General features: G+C 36.8%; 1 protein-coding gene across 3 annotated transcripts in view; it reads left to right on the top strand.

Moving 5' to 3' along the window:
- syt7a (synaptotagmin VIIa) overlaps positions 1-7,177 on the top strand; it is a 145,096-nt gene extending 137,919 nt beyond the window's left edge. For all 3 annotated transcript variants that reach the window (XM_042753315.1, XM_042753314.1, XM_042753313.1), the window contains 6 exons: positions 1,491-1,602; positions 3,285-3,552; positions 4,354-4,523; positions 4,663-4,777; positions 4,871-5,070; positions 6,070-7,177. In XM_042753315.1, coding sequence (XP_042609249.1) covers positions 1,491-1,602; positions 3,285-3,552; positions 4,354-4,523; positions 4,663-4,777; positions 4,871-5,070; positions 6,070-6,174 — 970 coding nt within the window. In that variant the 3' untranslated portion in view covers positions 6,175-7,177. The remainder of the gene's footprint in view (positions 1-1,490; positions 1,603-3,284; positions 3,553-4,353; positions 4,524-4,662; positions 4,778-4,870; positions 5,071-6,069) is intronic.
- The last annotated feature ends 8,624 nt before the right edge of the window (positions 7,178-15,801 follow it).

The raw sequence follows: 15,801 nt of genomic DNA, 5'->3' as shown, positions 1-15,801 counted from the left end.
TGTCCTCTTCACTTTCTCTGTCTCTCTCTGCTCTTTTGGCCCTCGCTCTGGTTTAGTTTGGTCCTGTCAACTAGTTTAGTAGTTAAGTCAAACATTAAAGGGATGTTTAGGGGATGTTCAGTACAAATTATGCTCGATTGACAGCATTTGTGGAATGATATCACTTGGCACAAAAAAATAACCCTAACTTAAATATCATGTTATCTGCCTACAAACGTTTTTGATAAAAACATGACTTTTAAACCCTCCACTTTGTTTTATTTTATTTTATTTTATTTCATTTTGTTTTATTTTTAAGCCAAAATAAGCTTAAAGTCAGAATATTTTACAATACATATTTTTTTTATGTATTTAGTCAAAAATATTTTGTGTGGCAATACACATTTTATTTTATTGTTTTTAAATGAACTGATGAGCCCCCCAAAAATATTCTATTTTATGAATATTTTTCTTTGGCAATACTCTTTTATTTTATTTATTTATTTATTTTTTATGTATAAATGGACCAACCAGCAATTGTTTTTCCTTTAGTAATACACATTTTTATTTTGTTTTGTAAGTGGAGAGATTATCACAATTGCTTTCTGTGGCTTTAAACCTTTATTTTTATTATTTAATTTTATTTTATTTTTAACTTTAAAGGAGCAATGAATCAGTTATTTATATTGGTTTGTTTATTGAGAGATGATTCTCAATTATTACTGTGGCAATATGCATTTCATTTTTTATTATTATTATTATTTTAATGGAGTGGTGAGTCAAAATTATTTTCTGTAGCATTAAATTGCTTTTTTTATCAAAATAATTTTCTGTGGCAGTACACATGAATTCTATTTATTCCTTAAACTGAGTAAAACTTTTTTTGTGTAACAATAAACATGATTTATAATGGAGTTTCTGAGGTAATATCAAGAATACCTATCAATCATCTTCTCTTGTGCTGAACCCGTAATATCCCTTTAAGTAGATTTGCAGGCTATCCGTCCCAATCCGACTTCGGACGCCGACTCTTGGAAAACACAACGGACTGCACCGTGACATGATGAACTGACAGCGTTTTATGTTTGCTCAGACATTAATAACCCTGAATATTTGGCATTGTATGGTGTCTTTTATGTTTTTTTATTTTTGGCTGTGCTACAGTGTAAACTGAAGTAACACTTTGTCCCACAATGTTTTTATGTTTTGTGACAAGAAATGTGTCAAAGTTTGAACTATGTGATTTTTCTTTTCTATTTCTCTGTTGTGGCTTTGTTTTATTGTGTTCAAGAAAACGCACTCTCATGCTTGTTATTAATCTGTCTTGTTCGTTTCTTAACTTTGTGACGAAGCCGGTCGGAATAACACAAGTCGGTGCTCAAAGAGGTCAAAAGGTCGTCTGGGTTTGAAGGTTTGATTCTGTGGCAAAGAGAAAGAAACGCAGGGCAAGTCACACGTGACTGGTATTTTTAGTGATCTCTGCTTGTCTCTGTCTCTCTCTCACCCTGCAGTAGGAATATGGGGAATAAGCCAGTTAACAGTCCTAAGGGTCAGCCGCCAGACGCCGACGGCCATTCCTCAGTGTCTGACCTTGCCAACTCGCTCACTGGAGACATGGTGATGGTAGGACAGTGTGTTTGCATGTAGCTCCTGCTCCCAAATAGTCTCTCTTACGGCCGCCATAAAGCCTGAATCACACTGCAGTTCATTCGGCCCTCTCAGACAGGAAGAATCTGAACAACATGTAAAGTAGCAAGGGGATTATTAATTAGACAAAAAACCAAACCGATTTGCTGAAGGGCAGAGATTGATAAATAGGTGCTTTTGGTCTTTAAATACCTGCGGAGTGTCTCAGAACTCTCAAGGCAAGACACTGCAGGGAAAAATATTTTTTAATGCAATAGTCAGTTATGTCATTTTGTTTCCACCACAGGATAAAAATGCCAAAAAAAAAGAAAGTTGCAAATTTTAATTCTGAGCTGTATCTTGCAGTTCTGAGAAGAAAAATTGCCTTTTTGATTTTTTATTCTGTGGTGGAAACAAAAACCAAAATTCATTGCGAGATGTAAACACTCAGTTGCGAGAAAAAAGTCCAAACTGTAAGAAAAAAAAAAAAAATCTATTAATTCTTTTTTTTTTCTCAGAATTGCAAGTTTATATCTCATAATTATGAGTTTAGATCTTGCAATTCTGAAAAGACAAGTCGGATATAAACTTGCAATTGCAAGAAAAAAGTCATAACTGTGAGTTAGTCTTAATTACCTTTTTTATTTCTTTGTGGAAATAATAGTAATAATTAAAAAAAAAAAAAAGAGTTACGAGATATAAACTCATACCTGCGAGGGGAAAATGTCTAAATTCTGACTTTTTAACTCACAATTGCAAGAAATAAAGTCAGAACTGTGAGCTGAAAAGTCCCAATAACCTTTTTTTTTTTTCATTCCGTGGTGGGGAAAAAATTGCAAGATGTTAACTCAGAATTCTGTTTTTATAAGTTGTAATTGTGATTTTTTGTCTTAGAATTTTACATATTTCATTTTTTTGAATCTGTGGCAGAAACGTTTGTTTTGTTTGTGACTAGTGGAAAGAAAAACTTTCAAGTGTTTTATTGTGCTGTATCTATTTGCATCTCCTGATCCTGAAGATATTTACAGAGGGGTTTGTTCATATATCAGTTGCCTGATTTAAGTGACATTTTATTCCTAAAAACATTCAACTATTTTTTTTCTGTCTGATGACAGTATTTTCTGATTGATGGCGTGATAAAAATAGATATGCAAATCTGTAAAAACCTCTAACTCTAATATATCAACAAAATGAAACAAAATTTTTGAATCTGGCTTGATCCAGTGTTCAATATCAGTTCTGGAAATTTATGCAAATTACTGCATATTTAATAAGATAATGCATTCATTTACATATTTAAAACTGTACTACAAAGTTATTGTGCAATTCTCAGTTCAGTCAATCAACTGCGGAAGTATAGTATTATCTGTTATTCACCTGTGGTGTCTTGCCCCTAAACATCTAAAGATGTGTGTGTGTGTGTGTGTGTGTGTGTGTGTGTGTGTGTGTGTGTGTGTGTGTGTGTGTGTGTGTGTGTGTGTGTGTGTGTGTGTGTGAGTTTCTCGATCAATAATAACAGCAGGTGTCTCTGAATTGTTAATACGAAAACAGCAAATGTCAGGTTTTGAAAACTCCAGATGTTTTCTAGCAGATCTGTGGTAAGGCTGAGGTGTTTGTGCTTTATTTTTTGTAACAGCGCCGTTCTTCACGTTCCTCTTTGTCTCTGACGCTCTCTTTAGTTGTCTCCGGGGTCAGAAGACGACGACCACGAGGGCCCAGTGAGCGAGAAACTGGGCAGGATTCAGTTCAGCTTGGGCTACAGCTTCCAAGACACGACTCTGACGGTGAAGATACTCAAAGGTCAAGACCTGCCCGCTAAAGACTTCTCTGGGACGTCCGACCCCTTCGTCAAAATCTACCTGCTGCCTGACAGAAAGCACAAACTCGAGACCAAAATCAAGAGGAAAAATCTCAACCCTCACTGGAACGAAACCTTCCTGTTTGAAGGTCAGTTGTGGGTCTGTTTCTAGTTAAACAATTCTCTCATTAATTCTCTTAAAACGAGTCTCTCACTTGATAAAAATACAAAGTATGATAGTATATTTTAGATATTTAAAACAATCTCACAAAACCTGTCAAGAATGTGATTAGGTCATATTTCATCCCAAAGTACAAAGAAAGAAAATGTGTTTTGCTTTAAAAAACATTAATTATTATTATTATTATTATTATTGCAGTTAATGATTTTAAATAAATGAATAAAATATTTTATTATTATATAAATTATAAAATTAATTATATATTAAAAGACAGTTGCAACATTAAGACTTAAAAATATTATTACTTAGTTAATACAAAAAAAAAAAAAATAATAAAAACAAATATAAAAATAATAATAAAATAATGATAACTGATATTACTATTACTATTTTATTTCTTACATTGATTTTTTCTAATATAATGAATTAACAAAATTATAATAATAATAATAATTATTATTATTATTATTATTAATTTAAAATAAATGATAATTAATATTTTATTACTATATTACTTAAATTGCTAAAACAATTTAAATGATATGATATTATTTCTTATATAATAATAAATAATAATAATAATTAATCCTTATTTTTATATTATTATTATTATTATTATTATTATTATTATCCTTATTATTGTTATAAATTATATAATAAAGTCACAATGCAAAAATGTTTCTGGTTTTACTATGCAAAACATTTTCTTTTAATTTTGGGATGAAGTATGTCCTGCTTTCATCATTCTGGATGAATCCAATCTCCTCAGGGTTCCCGTATGAGAAGGTGCGGGAGCGAACGCTGTATCTCCAGGTGCTGGATTACGATCGGTTCAGCCGTAACGACCCGATCGGAGAGGTCTCGATTCCTCTGAATAAAGTGGAGCTCGGACAGCTGAAGACGTTCTGGAAGGATCTCAAACCCTGCAGTGATGGCAGCGTGAGTCATACAATCAAAGCGGATGTAGAAAAGCTCCACAAAAGTAGTCTTTGTAGGCTGTAACAGACTGACCAGGATGGCATTGTTTTCTGAAAATCTTCACTCTCAAATCTCATTCAGGCTTGTGTGTGTGTTGTAGGGAAGTCGTGGAGATCTGCTGCTGTCTCTGTGTTATAACCCCACTGCCAACACCATCACTGTAAACATCATAAAAGCTCGCAACCTCAAAGCCATGGACATCGGGGGCACCTCAGGTACACATAACAAAAACATAAACATGGGCTTAGAGGTCAGCTGCATGTCCCATTTGCATAACTCGCGGCCTCTTGTTCTCTGATTGGCTGCAGACCCGTATGTAAAAGTATGGCTAATGCACAAAGACAAGCGAGTGGAGAAGAAGAAGACAGTCACCATCAAACGCTGCCTGAACCCCATCTTTAACGAGTCCTTCCCTTTTGACGTGCCCGCACATGTTCTCCGAGAGACCACCATCATCATCACCGTCATGGACAAGGATCGACTGAGCCGCAACGATGTCATTGGAAAGGTGCTTCCTTTATATATATTTAGAAATTCAGATCAAAAATAGATGTTATGTAAAACATAATATGATTAGTTCATAATTTAAAATAAAATACACATCTCTTCTCAGTTTATTTATAAAGATCAATATAATAGAATGATCAATTATCAATATGGTAAGATGATCAATATAATAAAAAAACGGTCAAATTGATATTTACTTTTACCAACACATCAGCATTTATTTTGCAAAAAAAATACTCTTAGTGTATTTACTGTAATTACATTTACAGTAAATACAACTAATAAAACTAGAAAACACAAATTTGTAGAACTTTATTAGAAAACAGCAGCATTGAACTAAATATTTTGCTAAAGAAGAAGTGAAATGCAGCACATTTATCTTTTTAATGAATCGTTTAATCTTAATCTTTTTATAAATTGGTTAATTCAAAATAAACCATTCAAATGACTGACTAATTGACTAAAATGAATCAATCCTCCCAGTGCCTTTTGGAAGAAATTATATATTAAAACAATTTATATTAAATATTATATAGTTAGTATAATTGCATATATAATATTATATATTAAAAATGATATTATACAATAAACACATTTTAAATTCATAATTTAAAAGGGGTGGGAATTGGTCCTATTTTTAAAACAAAATACTAGAATCAAATGATTTCCATGATGTTCATTTCTGTTAACAATTCTTGAAAATCTAAATTCATTCACTGTTGCAGAACGTTGTGCTAAATTCCTTTGACCATGTTTTTGGCATCACGGTTCAGCAGCCGTACTGAATCAAAAGCAGCACGACAACAGAAAACGGGGTTCTTCAAAACTACTAATAGAATCATTGATGGAATCATTTAGGAACCGGAATCATTTTGTGGAATTGGAAACAAGTCGTTAAATTCTTTACGTTTCCCCACCTGGTTTTAAAAAGAGCGGGAACCCTGCTGTGTCGTTCAGTCTTGTTTACAATCATCTCTTTCTCTTTCGTTCTCTCTCTCAGATCTACTTGTCATGGAAGAGCGGTCCTGCCGAGGTCAAACACTGGAAGGATATGTTGAGCCGGCCACGCACAAACGTGGCACAATGGCACGCCCTCAAAGCCTGATTCACCCTCTCCATTCCCTCCTCGAACCCCATCTGACCTTTGACCCGAAACCCCGTCCTTATGCACAAGACTAACTTGCTGCCAGACGGCACAACACGGGTACTTTTAGCCATCCACTCTTGTAACCTTTAACCTATGAGCTTCTCTCTCCACTTTGGTCTTTATTTACTCTGGTAACATGTAGTCCAAATGCCTGCTTATTAACTAATTACGCCAACGGTTCTTTTGTGCATTAGCATCCGTTCTGGACTGGATAGTCGCTAAGTCCAACAAAGCCATTTAAAGATGCCCTGAGAGCGTTCGCGCCGCAACTTCACGTTACCAGGATGACGTTTCCTTCCTGTTTTGGTTTTATAGCCCTATTCCCTTGTGTTCCTCAGGCTGGAGAGGTCTGACATCTTTTGGTCTCATCAAACCTCGCGTCTAGACCCGGAGGCTCATGGGAGCTCATTTGGTTGACTTTAAATTGGCCACTGCTGAAACGGATCGGGTCGCAGGAACTCTGGGAGTTGTATTTTTCCAGTTCTCAGACATCCCGTGCGAGTAATTAAAGCCATGAGGGAAAACGAGACACCCTCTTTCCATTAGCAGCCTCTCGGTTGTTTTAGTCTCCATTTATAGTTGTTTTTCTCGAAATCCCTGACCTCTCCAAGTCTTTTTCTGCGTCTTTCCCACTAGACCTGATTTTCCGTATCTTTGTTCCTTCCTTCTCGTTCTCTCTCTCTCTATCTATCCTCTCTTTTGACTTCTAAGTAAACAGCTCCAATTGGTTCAGCTGAAAGCCGCAGACATTGAAACCTTACGCCATCTGGAGACTTAAAGACAGCAAAATGAACTCCATCCTCGTCTCTTTTGCTTTTTTTCTCTGTGGTTTCTCTTTATCGCTGGCACAATATTAGTCCCTCTTTTTCTTGGGATTCTTTGTCGTCTGTGTGCTGTGAGTGACGTGTCGTATATCCAACCGAAATATCATTAAAAAACACTAACCACCAGGCCGGAAAAAGAAAACCTACCTCAAAAAATCATCCCACCACTTCTTCTATGAAATAATATGGAAGAAAAAAAAAAAAAGTACACACATACAAAAAAAAAAACCTTGATGTCATCTTTTTTTCATCAAAAGGACATTTGAAGAAACCAATCAGAATTGTTCTTCCAGATTTGCTGTGAAATATAGAGGCAAAAAGTTGATTTTGCGCCCGCGTGCGCTGGATAGTTCTTGCCACACTTTGCTCTAGTGACGTGTTTCTTTGTGTGTGTGTGTATGTGTGCACTGATAGGGGCTCATCTTTTACAGAAACCCTCCAGTTAACAGTAAAAACCTGCCTTTACCCGCGTATGTGTGTGTATGAGACTGTTTCAGGATGTAGTGGGGATGAATCTCACCAAAACATGACTTGGTCATGTTTTATCCCAAAAATCAACAGAAAAAGAAAAAAAAACAAAATTTTATTTGGAATAAAGAAAATGGAGACTGATTTTAAGCTAAATTACATTTTTTATTATGATATTATTTTCATGAAACACATGCTCATATAATAAATAACTAATAATTCCTATTAAATGTAAAAATGAAAGGCTGTACCATGCTGCAATGATAAATATATATATATGTATGTATGTGTATGTATATATATATATATATATATATATATATATATATATATATATATATATATATATATATATACACACACACACATTTTCAACCAATTTTCATTAAATTATTTAATTTCTTTTGTAATTCTTGCTATTCTAAATGTCATTTCTGATTACCTTAATACTTTTATTTTCTGTCTAAAATAATGCGTACATTAAAGCTGTGCAATTAATATTACTGCACACATTGCTTGAATATTTTACCATTTAAATAATGCATCATTTTTTGCATGGAGATAATGGAGTAAAATGTGCTTAATTGTCATGAAAATAATGTCACAATTGCCAAAAAGGTTAATGGTCTGAAAAAAACAGGCTTTATTTTCAAATACACAAATATATATATATATATAATTTCTTTCTTTTGATTATGAGGTGAAATAGGACCCAGACATGTTCCTGACAGGTTTTGCGAGATTCACCTGTGCGTATATTACAGCATTAATGTTTATCTTCATTGATGTTAAAAATAATCAAAATGTGTGAATATGCTGCTCTATTTTCTCATGGCTTCCTTCCGTCTTATTATGAGACACTTTTTCTCTTTTCTCCTCAGAAGTGGGTTGGAGAATTGTGAGCTGCACTTTTTAATGGTGTAACACAGAGAAATATAATAGTAATTGTTAATACAATAATAAATAGTTTTTGTATTTTAAGGGAGGGTTGTTTTAAAGAGCAAACGGAACGTTCGGGGAGGCTGGACTGTGCTGGACTGACGATCTCTTTCTTTCTCTCTCTATTAAATGCTTTGTTATTCTGTATATGTGATTGGTATGTGTGCGTGTCATTTATGCAGACTGGCTGCTTGCGGCATGACAAGGCATGTGTTAGCGTGAGGTGTGGCGTTGCCATGGGGTCGCTATGGGGACGGAGTGAGTGTGCAGTAGTGTAGAGACGCTCAGCTTGACATCGAGACACAGAAGCAGAGGACGCCATCCAATTTCTCACTCCCGCTCAAGAACAACTAGTTATTCTGGGCTGAGTCCTTGAACAGGATAGACTGTTTTGCACATAAATGTCATGAGCTATAAAAAGTTTTTTTAGCACTCAGTAACAATAGCAATAGCAAAACATGATCCATTTATCTATCTCCATTTACGGCTGCCAAATTTTATGTGAGATTAATACATGTTTAACATCAAATTTATTTAGTAAAGTTGGGCATTTTAACATGGGGGTGTCAATGGAACTGATTCACTTTTGGAGCCAGTCTTTAGCGGCCAGTCGATGAATTGCAGTTTAAATCACTTCCGTGTTGGATTCAAGAAAGAGACCTCAACATGGCAGCATCATGAGGGTGCACTGCTGTGTAGAATAAAACAGCTTTTTGTGGGAATTTTGTGTATTTTTCATTTCTTTAACTGTTAAAGATTTATCATTGGTGTTAAACGGTAAACTGCAAGTTGAATAAAATCACCAGAAGGCCTCGTAATGATTTTCAGCCACTCGATTCTAGACTGTCCGAGGCGAATCTTTGGCAGATAGGAGGCAGCGATGCAGCGCGTCTTCCAGACTGTATTTAAGGGTCACAGTACATCTGCTTTTGGCCGAGAGCCATCTCAGATCAGTGGAGCGTTTAATAGAGCTCTCTAATGTGCTCGATGTAATCAGATAATAGTACCGCTTAAATTGTGTGTGTTTGTGTTCGTTCTCCATATTCTAGCCTTTAGTGTACACAAATGTTGCGATGCAACATCTGCTGAGTGTGTGCACATGAGCCAAACTTGAGCACATTTTCAGTGTGTACAGTATGTGTGTGTGCAGGTGCTGTCGGGGTCACCTTGTTTTTCACTTCGCCAGTCGAAGCCGGTTGACCGACGTACAGTACATGTGTGTTTGTGCCTTCATACGTGTGTTAGCGGTGTTGCTGTCACACTTATGCTGCTGATGACTGGAGGAAGTAAATATTGAGTCAGTGAATCAGTGTTTGAGTTCTGAACTGTTTAACTTCTGTAATGTCAGACAACAAACCCCATTCAGACACACACTTTTTCAAAGTGATTTTGGGTTACTTTTCTTTAAGAATGGAAAACCCTAGTAACCACCAAGAGCAATTTAGCACCCACCTAGCAACCACCCTCAGCATCTTAACAACGGTCCAGAACTGCCTAGTATCTACCTAGAAAACATTCAGAATACTCTAGCAGCCATAAAGAACAGCCTAGCTTCCGCCTAGAAACCATCCTCAACACCCTAGCAACCATCCAGAACAGCCTAACAAGCCACCAGATCAGGCTTACCACCAATCCTAAACACCCTAACAAGGGCCAAAAACAGTCTAGCATCCACTTAGAGACCATCCAAAACACCCTGGCAATCATACTCAACAGCCTAGCAACCACCCACTCAGAGCAACCATCCAAAACAGCCAAATATCCACCTAGAAACCATACAAAACACCCTAACAACAATACTTAACACCCTAGCAGCCACCAAGAACAGCTTAGCAACTATCCAGGGGTGCACTTTCCAAACCATCGTTAGCTAACTATGGTCATTAGTTCCATTGAACTCTATTGGCAACTACGGAACTTGCGACCATAGTTGGTTTTGGGAAATGCACCCCAGAACAGCTGAATATCCACCTAGAAACCATACAAAACACCCTAACAACAGTACTCAACAGCCTAGCAACCACCAAGAACATCTTTGCAACTATGAACAACTGAATATCCACCTAGAAACCACCAAATACACCTTAACAACCATTTGTAACACGCTAGCAACCACCAAGAACACCTTAGCATCCAACTAGAAATGACCCAAGCAACCAAGAACAGCCTAGAATCCACCTAGCAACTACTCAGAACACCCTAGCAACCATTTAGAACAGCCTATCATCCACCTAGAAATTAACCAGAACACCTAGCAACCACTTAAAACACCAAAGCAACTGTCCAGAACAGCCTAACATCAACTTAGAAACCACTAAGAATATGATTAAAACCATCCCAAACACCCTAACAAGGTCCAAAATCAAGCTAGAATCCACCTAGCAACAACTCAGAACACCCTAGCATCCACCTAGAAACCATTCAAAACACCCTAACAGTCATCCTTAACACCATGGCAACATCCACCCAGAACATCCTAACAACCATCCAGGACAGCATAAACATCCACATAGAAACCACCCAGAATATCCTAACAACCATGCTCAACAGCCTAGCAACCCACAAGAACAGCTTAGCACCACTCAGAAATGACCCACAAGACCTTAGCAATCATTCAAAACGTCCTAACAACCACTCAGAACAACCTAAAACCATCCAGAACAGCCTAACATCCACCTAGCAACCATCCAGAACACCCTAGCAACCACGACTCAGTGACTCAGGTCTACCTGGCATCATGACAGTATGTTTACTGCTTGCAAAAACATAAAAAAATCAATTTCATTTGGTGCTGTTAGAAGTACACATTTACATTTACATTTAATAATTTAGCAGACGCTTTTATCCAAAGCAACTTACAAATGAGAACAATAGAAGCAATCAGACCAGCGAGAGAACAACAACAGTATACAAGTGCCATGACAAGTCTCAGTTAGTCTAGCATAGAACACGTACTGTAGCTATGTTTTTTTTTTCAAGAATAGAATAGAATAGAATAGAATAGAATAGAATAGAATAGAATAGAATAGAATAGAAAAGGTAAGTGCTAGTATTAGTTGGTCAAGTGCTGGCGAAAAAGATGTGTCTTTTAGATGTTTTTTGAAGATGAGTAAAGAATCAGTTGTTCGAATTGAGATTGGGAGGTCATTCCACCAGCTGGGCACAGTCCAGTGCATAAATTACACATCATCTGTTGTAAAACTCATAATATGTTTAATAATTCCAGAATTATTCCAGTACATGCTGCAGGACAAACATGTTTACGTGGCACAGTTGAGCTTTATTTAGTTATTCTCATAGGACTCAGTCAGCAGTCTGAAGTTTGTGTGTGATGGTCACTGACCCCTGTGCTGACCAGCACCTTTACTCCACTCAGTGTGTGTGTTAAGTGTGTGTGCGCATTCACATGCATTCACCTATGTGTATGTACTATAGAGCAGTATGATTGTTTTGGCAGTCAGTGTCACTGTGAATTATTTTCTGCTTGGACCTTTTGGGGAAAACTGAGCTAAAGTTCCCTCTTTCACACACACACACACACACACACACACACACTTGTCCAAAGCATCGCAAACACATGCAATTCTTTTTCAGCTCATAAACCAGCAACAATAATTTCAGTTCTTCATTTTACCAAATTACTGATTTAAAAAACTATTTTTCCACATGCCTTAACACGTCACGCATCTCCCACACACACAGCGGCAGTTTCCGTGTTCGCTCCTACACACACACACACACAACATTATCAGAAAAATTCACAGGCGAATGCCATACATCAGTCACTCCTCCGATCCAATTAGCTGCTCCTCAGAAATGAGAGTGAGAAAGAAAAAAGAATAAAAAATGAGTTAAGCGCATGTTTGCAGTGGGTTGCATCATGCAGGTCTCAGTCGGAGGTGTTCGACTGAGCAGCTGTTAAACTGCACATTTTATTGCTCAGCAGTTGCTATTCGCTCAGTTCTCAATTATTGGCCATGTTTTATCAAGTATCAACTTTGACTAAGATGTTTCACCTTAAAATTAATTTGGAGAGATAAAAAAATCAAATCAGGATTCATGTAAAAGTATAGAGCTATAAAATTTATGTGGACAGATCATTCGCTCTTGGGAGAATAGGATGAGAAATGTTAGAGCTCATAATGAGATCTGTGACTTTTTGCTAGCAAAAGACTTTGAGACGCTCATTTTGAGACGTCACTGAGATCTGAGAGCTAAAAACTGCTAAAAGAGATGGGGATGCTTTTTCAGAAAGATCAGCATGAATCTCCATTTAATCTCTTTTCTGAGAAATGAGAAATAATTAAGATAAGGAGATCTAGGTTTTTGGGATTGTAGCTCTAGAAAAGATGTTTAGAGGAGCTCAAAATTCTCTCATCTGATCTGTGGAGGTGTAGAAACTTTCTGTGTCTCTCTGTTATCAGAAGGGCTTGATAGAGCTGGTTTGGTTCTGTGGTGTGTGTGATGGTCAATCATAGGATGATTGTGACATATTCCGGCTCTTCTGACAGATTGCTGTCCAAATTGTGTCTGTCAGTTTCTGAATCTTTCTCTTTATCTGTCTCGCTCTCTTCAGTTCTGTCATTCCAGCTCCAGCTCCCCGTGCGCTTCTCTTTATTGGTTTGAAGAGCTGTCCGTCATGAAGCCTGACTCCTCCCTGTCAGGGTTTTAGTGCGACTTCTCATGAATGACATTAAAAATGATGCTACAAGTAATAATTCTTCTCTTTCTGTTTCTGTTCGACTCTGTATGTCTGTATGTGCGTGCTCGGTGTTTTCCCTTATTCTTGATCGTAAATGTTGATGATAAATGGGAGAAGTCTCCTGATTTCATGTTTTAAAAAACTTTTTTGTAAATAACTGAGCAAAAATGGAAGAAAATTATTGTACATGTTTCTGTTTGTCACTTGTACTTAAAACAGATATTCCTGATGAACCATGTGTTGATGACGATTGCCCTTCTTGAATGAGGGATTTTCACATCTGTCATATTTTTGCTGAGGTTGAGGGGGAATGAAGGAGCAAGAAAGCAACTGCCAATCATCTAAGACATCACACTGCCAAACCCAACCCATAATTTACCCACAATCCACCAGACACCCTCCAGACCTAATCAGGTGTGATGTTTCTCTCCTCATTGAAAACAAAAACACCTTAAAGAGGTGAAATCATAGACAATCAGAACATATTTGATGTTTACTAATAAAATAAGTATCACTTTTTTGAACCAGTGAGATTTCACTGTGGGTGGAGCTAGATAGTGCAACGCAATAATAACAGAAACCAAGTAACAGGCAAAATATCTTAACGTCACAAACCTCAAATTAAAGGAGTGTTCTTGAATAATAGCATGTGTTAACAGTAAAATAAAATTATTCCCCTTAAATTTGTAAAACCAAACAAATATTTTTGACAGATAGAAAAATATTACAAAATGTATGCATTTCTATAAATGTATATTTTTGAAGAAGGCAAAATTATAGACTGTGGTGATCAACAACATGTATTTTAAATAGTATTTTTGACATAGGAGAGATTGTTTTTCATTTTATTTTACACATCTGGTTGTCCAAATAGTGGTGAAAATAGAAGTTGAAAAAGTTTGTTTTAAAAATAAGCTTTAAAAACTTGTATAATACACATATGCACGCATAGTCACTCTCTGTTGAGTTTCATTATGGCACCACGTTGTTTTAGTTTGATGCGGGTTGCATCTGTTTTCCGATATTAGCGCAGCTAGTGCAAAGAGCTGCGTCAAAACGGCATGACGACGGCCAGCTGAGACAGATCCACGCTCACAGCAGTCCAGCATGTGTAGAACAAGCACACACAGCCTGTCTGTGTCCCATATGCTGCTGCATGGTGTGTTTGGCAGGGCTTGTCGATATCTTCCGCCCCATCTCTCTCTACACAGAAAATTACAGCCAAAACCCTAAAAACCGAAGCCCTCTGGCCAAATTTCTCTCCAATCCAATTCCTGATGAGCTGCTCGTATGGTACTTGCTAAGGCAAGCATCTATTGCACAAAGTTATGGTTTGTTATTTGAACACACCTCTAATTCTAAGGACGAGTGCACATGGTAAAATTTTAGCTTGTCATGTGAGCTCCTGGAGTTTTTTCAATTGCGTGTTTGTTTGAATTGTGCAGCAAAGACTTAATAAAATTTTAAGTAAAATAGGAAAAAAGCAGAACAAATTCTATTATCTTAATCATTTTCAAATGTCCAAAAAACCTGTCTGCTTGATTTTGTGATGTGCGCAGTCATACAAGCTAAAATTACTGTCAGAACTCACCCAATTTTAAGATTTCCATCTGTACCATTAAAAACTAAATGTACGTTGAGGTCCCTGACCATATTTTGACACCAGAATATCATAGAGACATTAGAAATCATTCAAACTGTCAGGCCAACTCCAATTGCGAGTTTTTCGCGAGAATGAAAAATCCATTTACAACACATTCTAATAATCTACAGCCAATAATATCGGTTTCACTCATGCTCAGCACTTTGAGGTTAATGCGCATCGCAGCCTTGAAGCCACATTTGTTACACAACACACACATTTTAATTATGAGGTTTGTTGATTACGTTAGATGAAGGAGTGCTGACCGATAAAAGGTGACTCTAGTAATGAAACTCTCACAGACTCCAATAAAACAAGCATTTGTTCTTAATAAACTAAGAATATTATTTCGCCCGGGCTTACGTGCTTCTTGCTCACTTTCATTCCCCCCAATACATCTCACTGGCGAAGAATGCTTTAAGTCTCAACATGCTTGATGTGTACAATCTGACTCAATGTATTTATTCATGTATTTTTTTGCGAACTTTGTACAGTGTAAAAAAAAAGCAACCTATAAATCTATGAAGAATAACAGTACTGTATAGATTAGCTGCCTGTGAGCGACTCACAGAATAGTGTCGATAGAGGTTAACAGCATAGATGCGATCTAAGCCAGTAAAACATGCTTTCTGTAAATGCAAAGAGATGCCAAAAGTTTTTATATCCTTGCTTTATTTCCTCGTTGTCATTCGTTTCTTTCAATGTTTTTGTAAATTACCTAGTGGCATCTTACAACGTGAGTTGTTTCCTTTCTATTGGTTGTTTGTTTGTTCATATGTTGTTTGTTGATGAACACAGCGAGGTTCAGGCGCCCGGGAGAGTGCTTGGGAACGCAGATCGGTTGGCCAAGGTTTTGCATCCATCTTCCCTATGTGATCACAAGTCAGATCTTAGCATAGGATCTATATCACATGTCTGAGATGTCTAGATGTTAAACCACTCGTAGTTTACAACCAAATGTTTTTTGTTCTACATTGTTCTATGACTACATGTTTCAAGTTTTCCTTCCC

Source organism: Cyprinus carpio, chromosome B25 (genome assembly GCF_018340385.1).
Source record: "Cyprinus carpio isolate SPL01 chromosome B25, ASM1834038v1, whole genome shotgun sequence".
NCBI lineage: Eukaryota > Metazoa > Chordata > Actinopteri > Cypriniformes > Cyprinidae > Cyprinus > Cyprinus carpio.
This window is presented reverse-complemented; position numbering and strand designations above follow the sequence as displayed.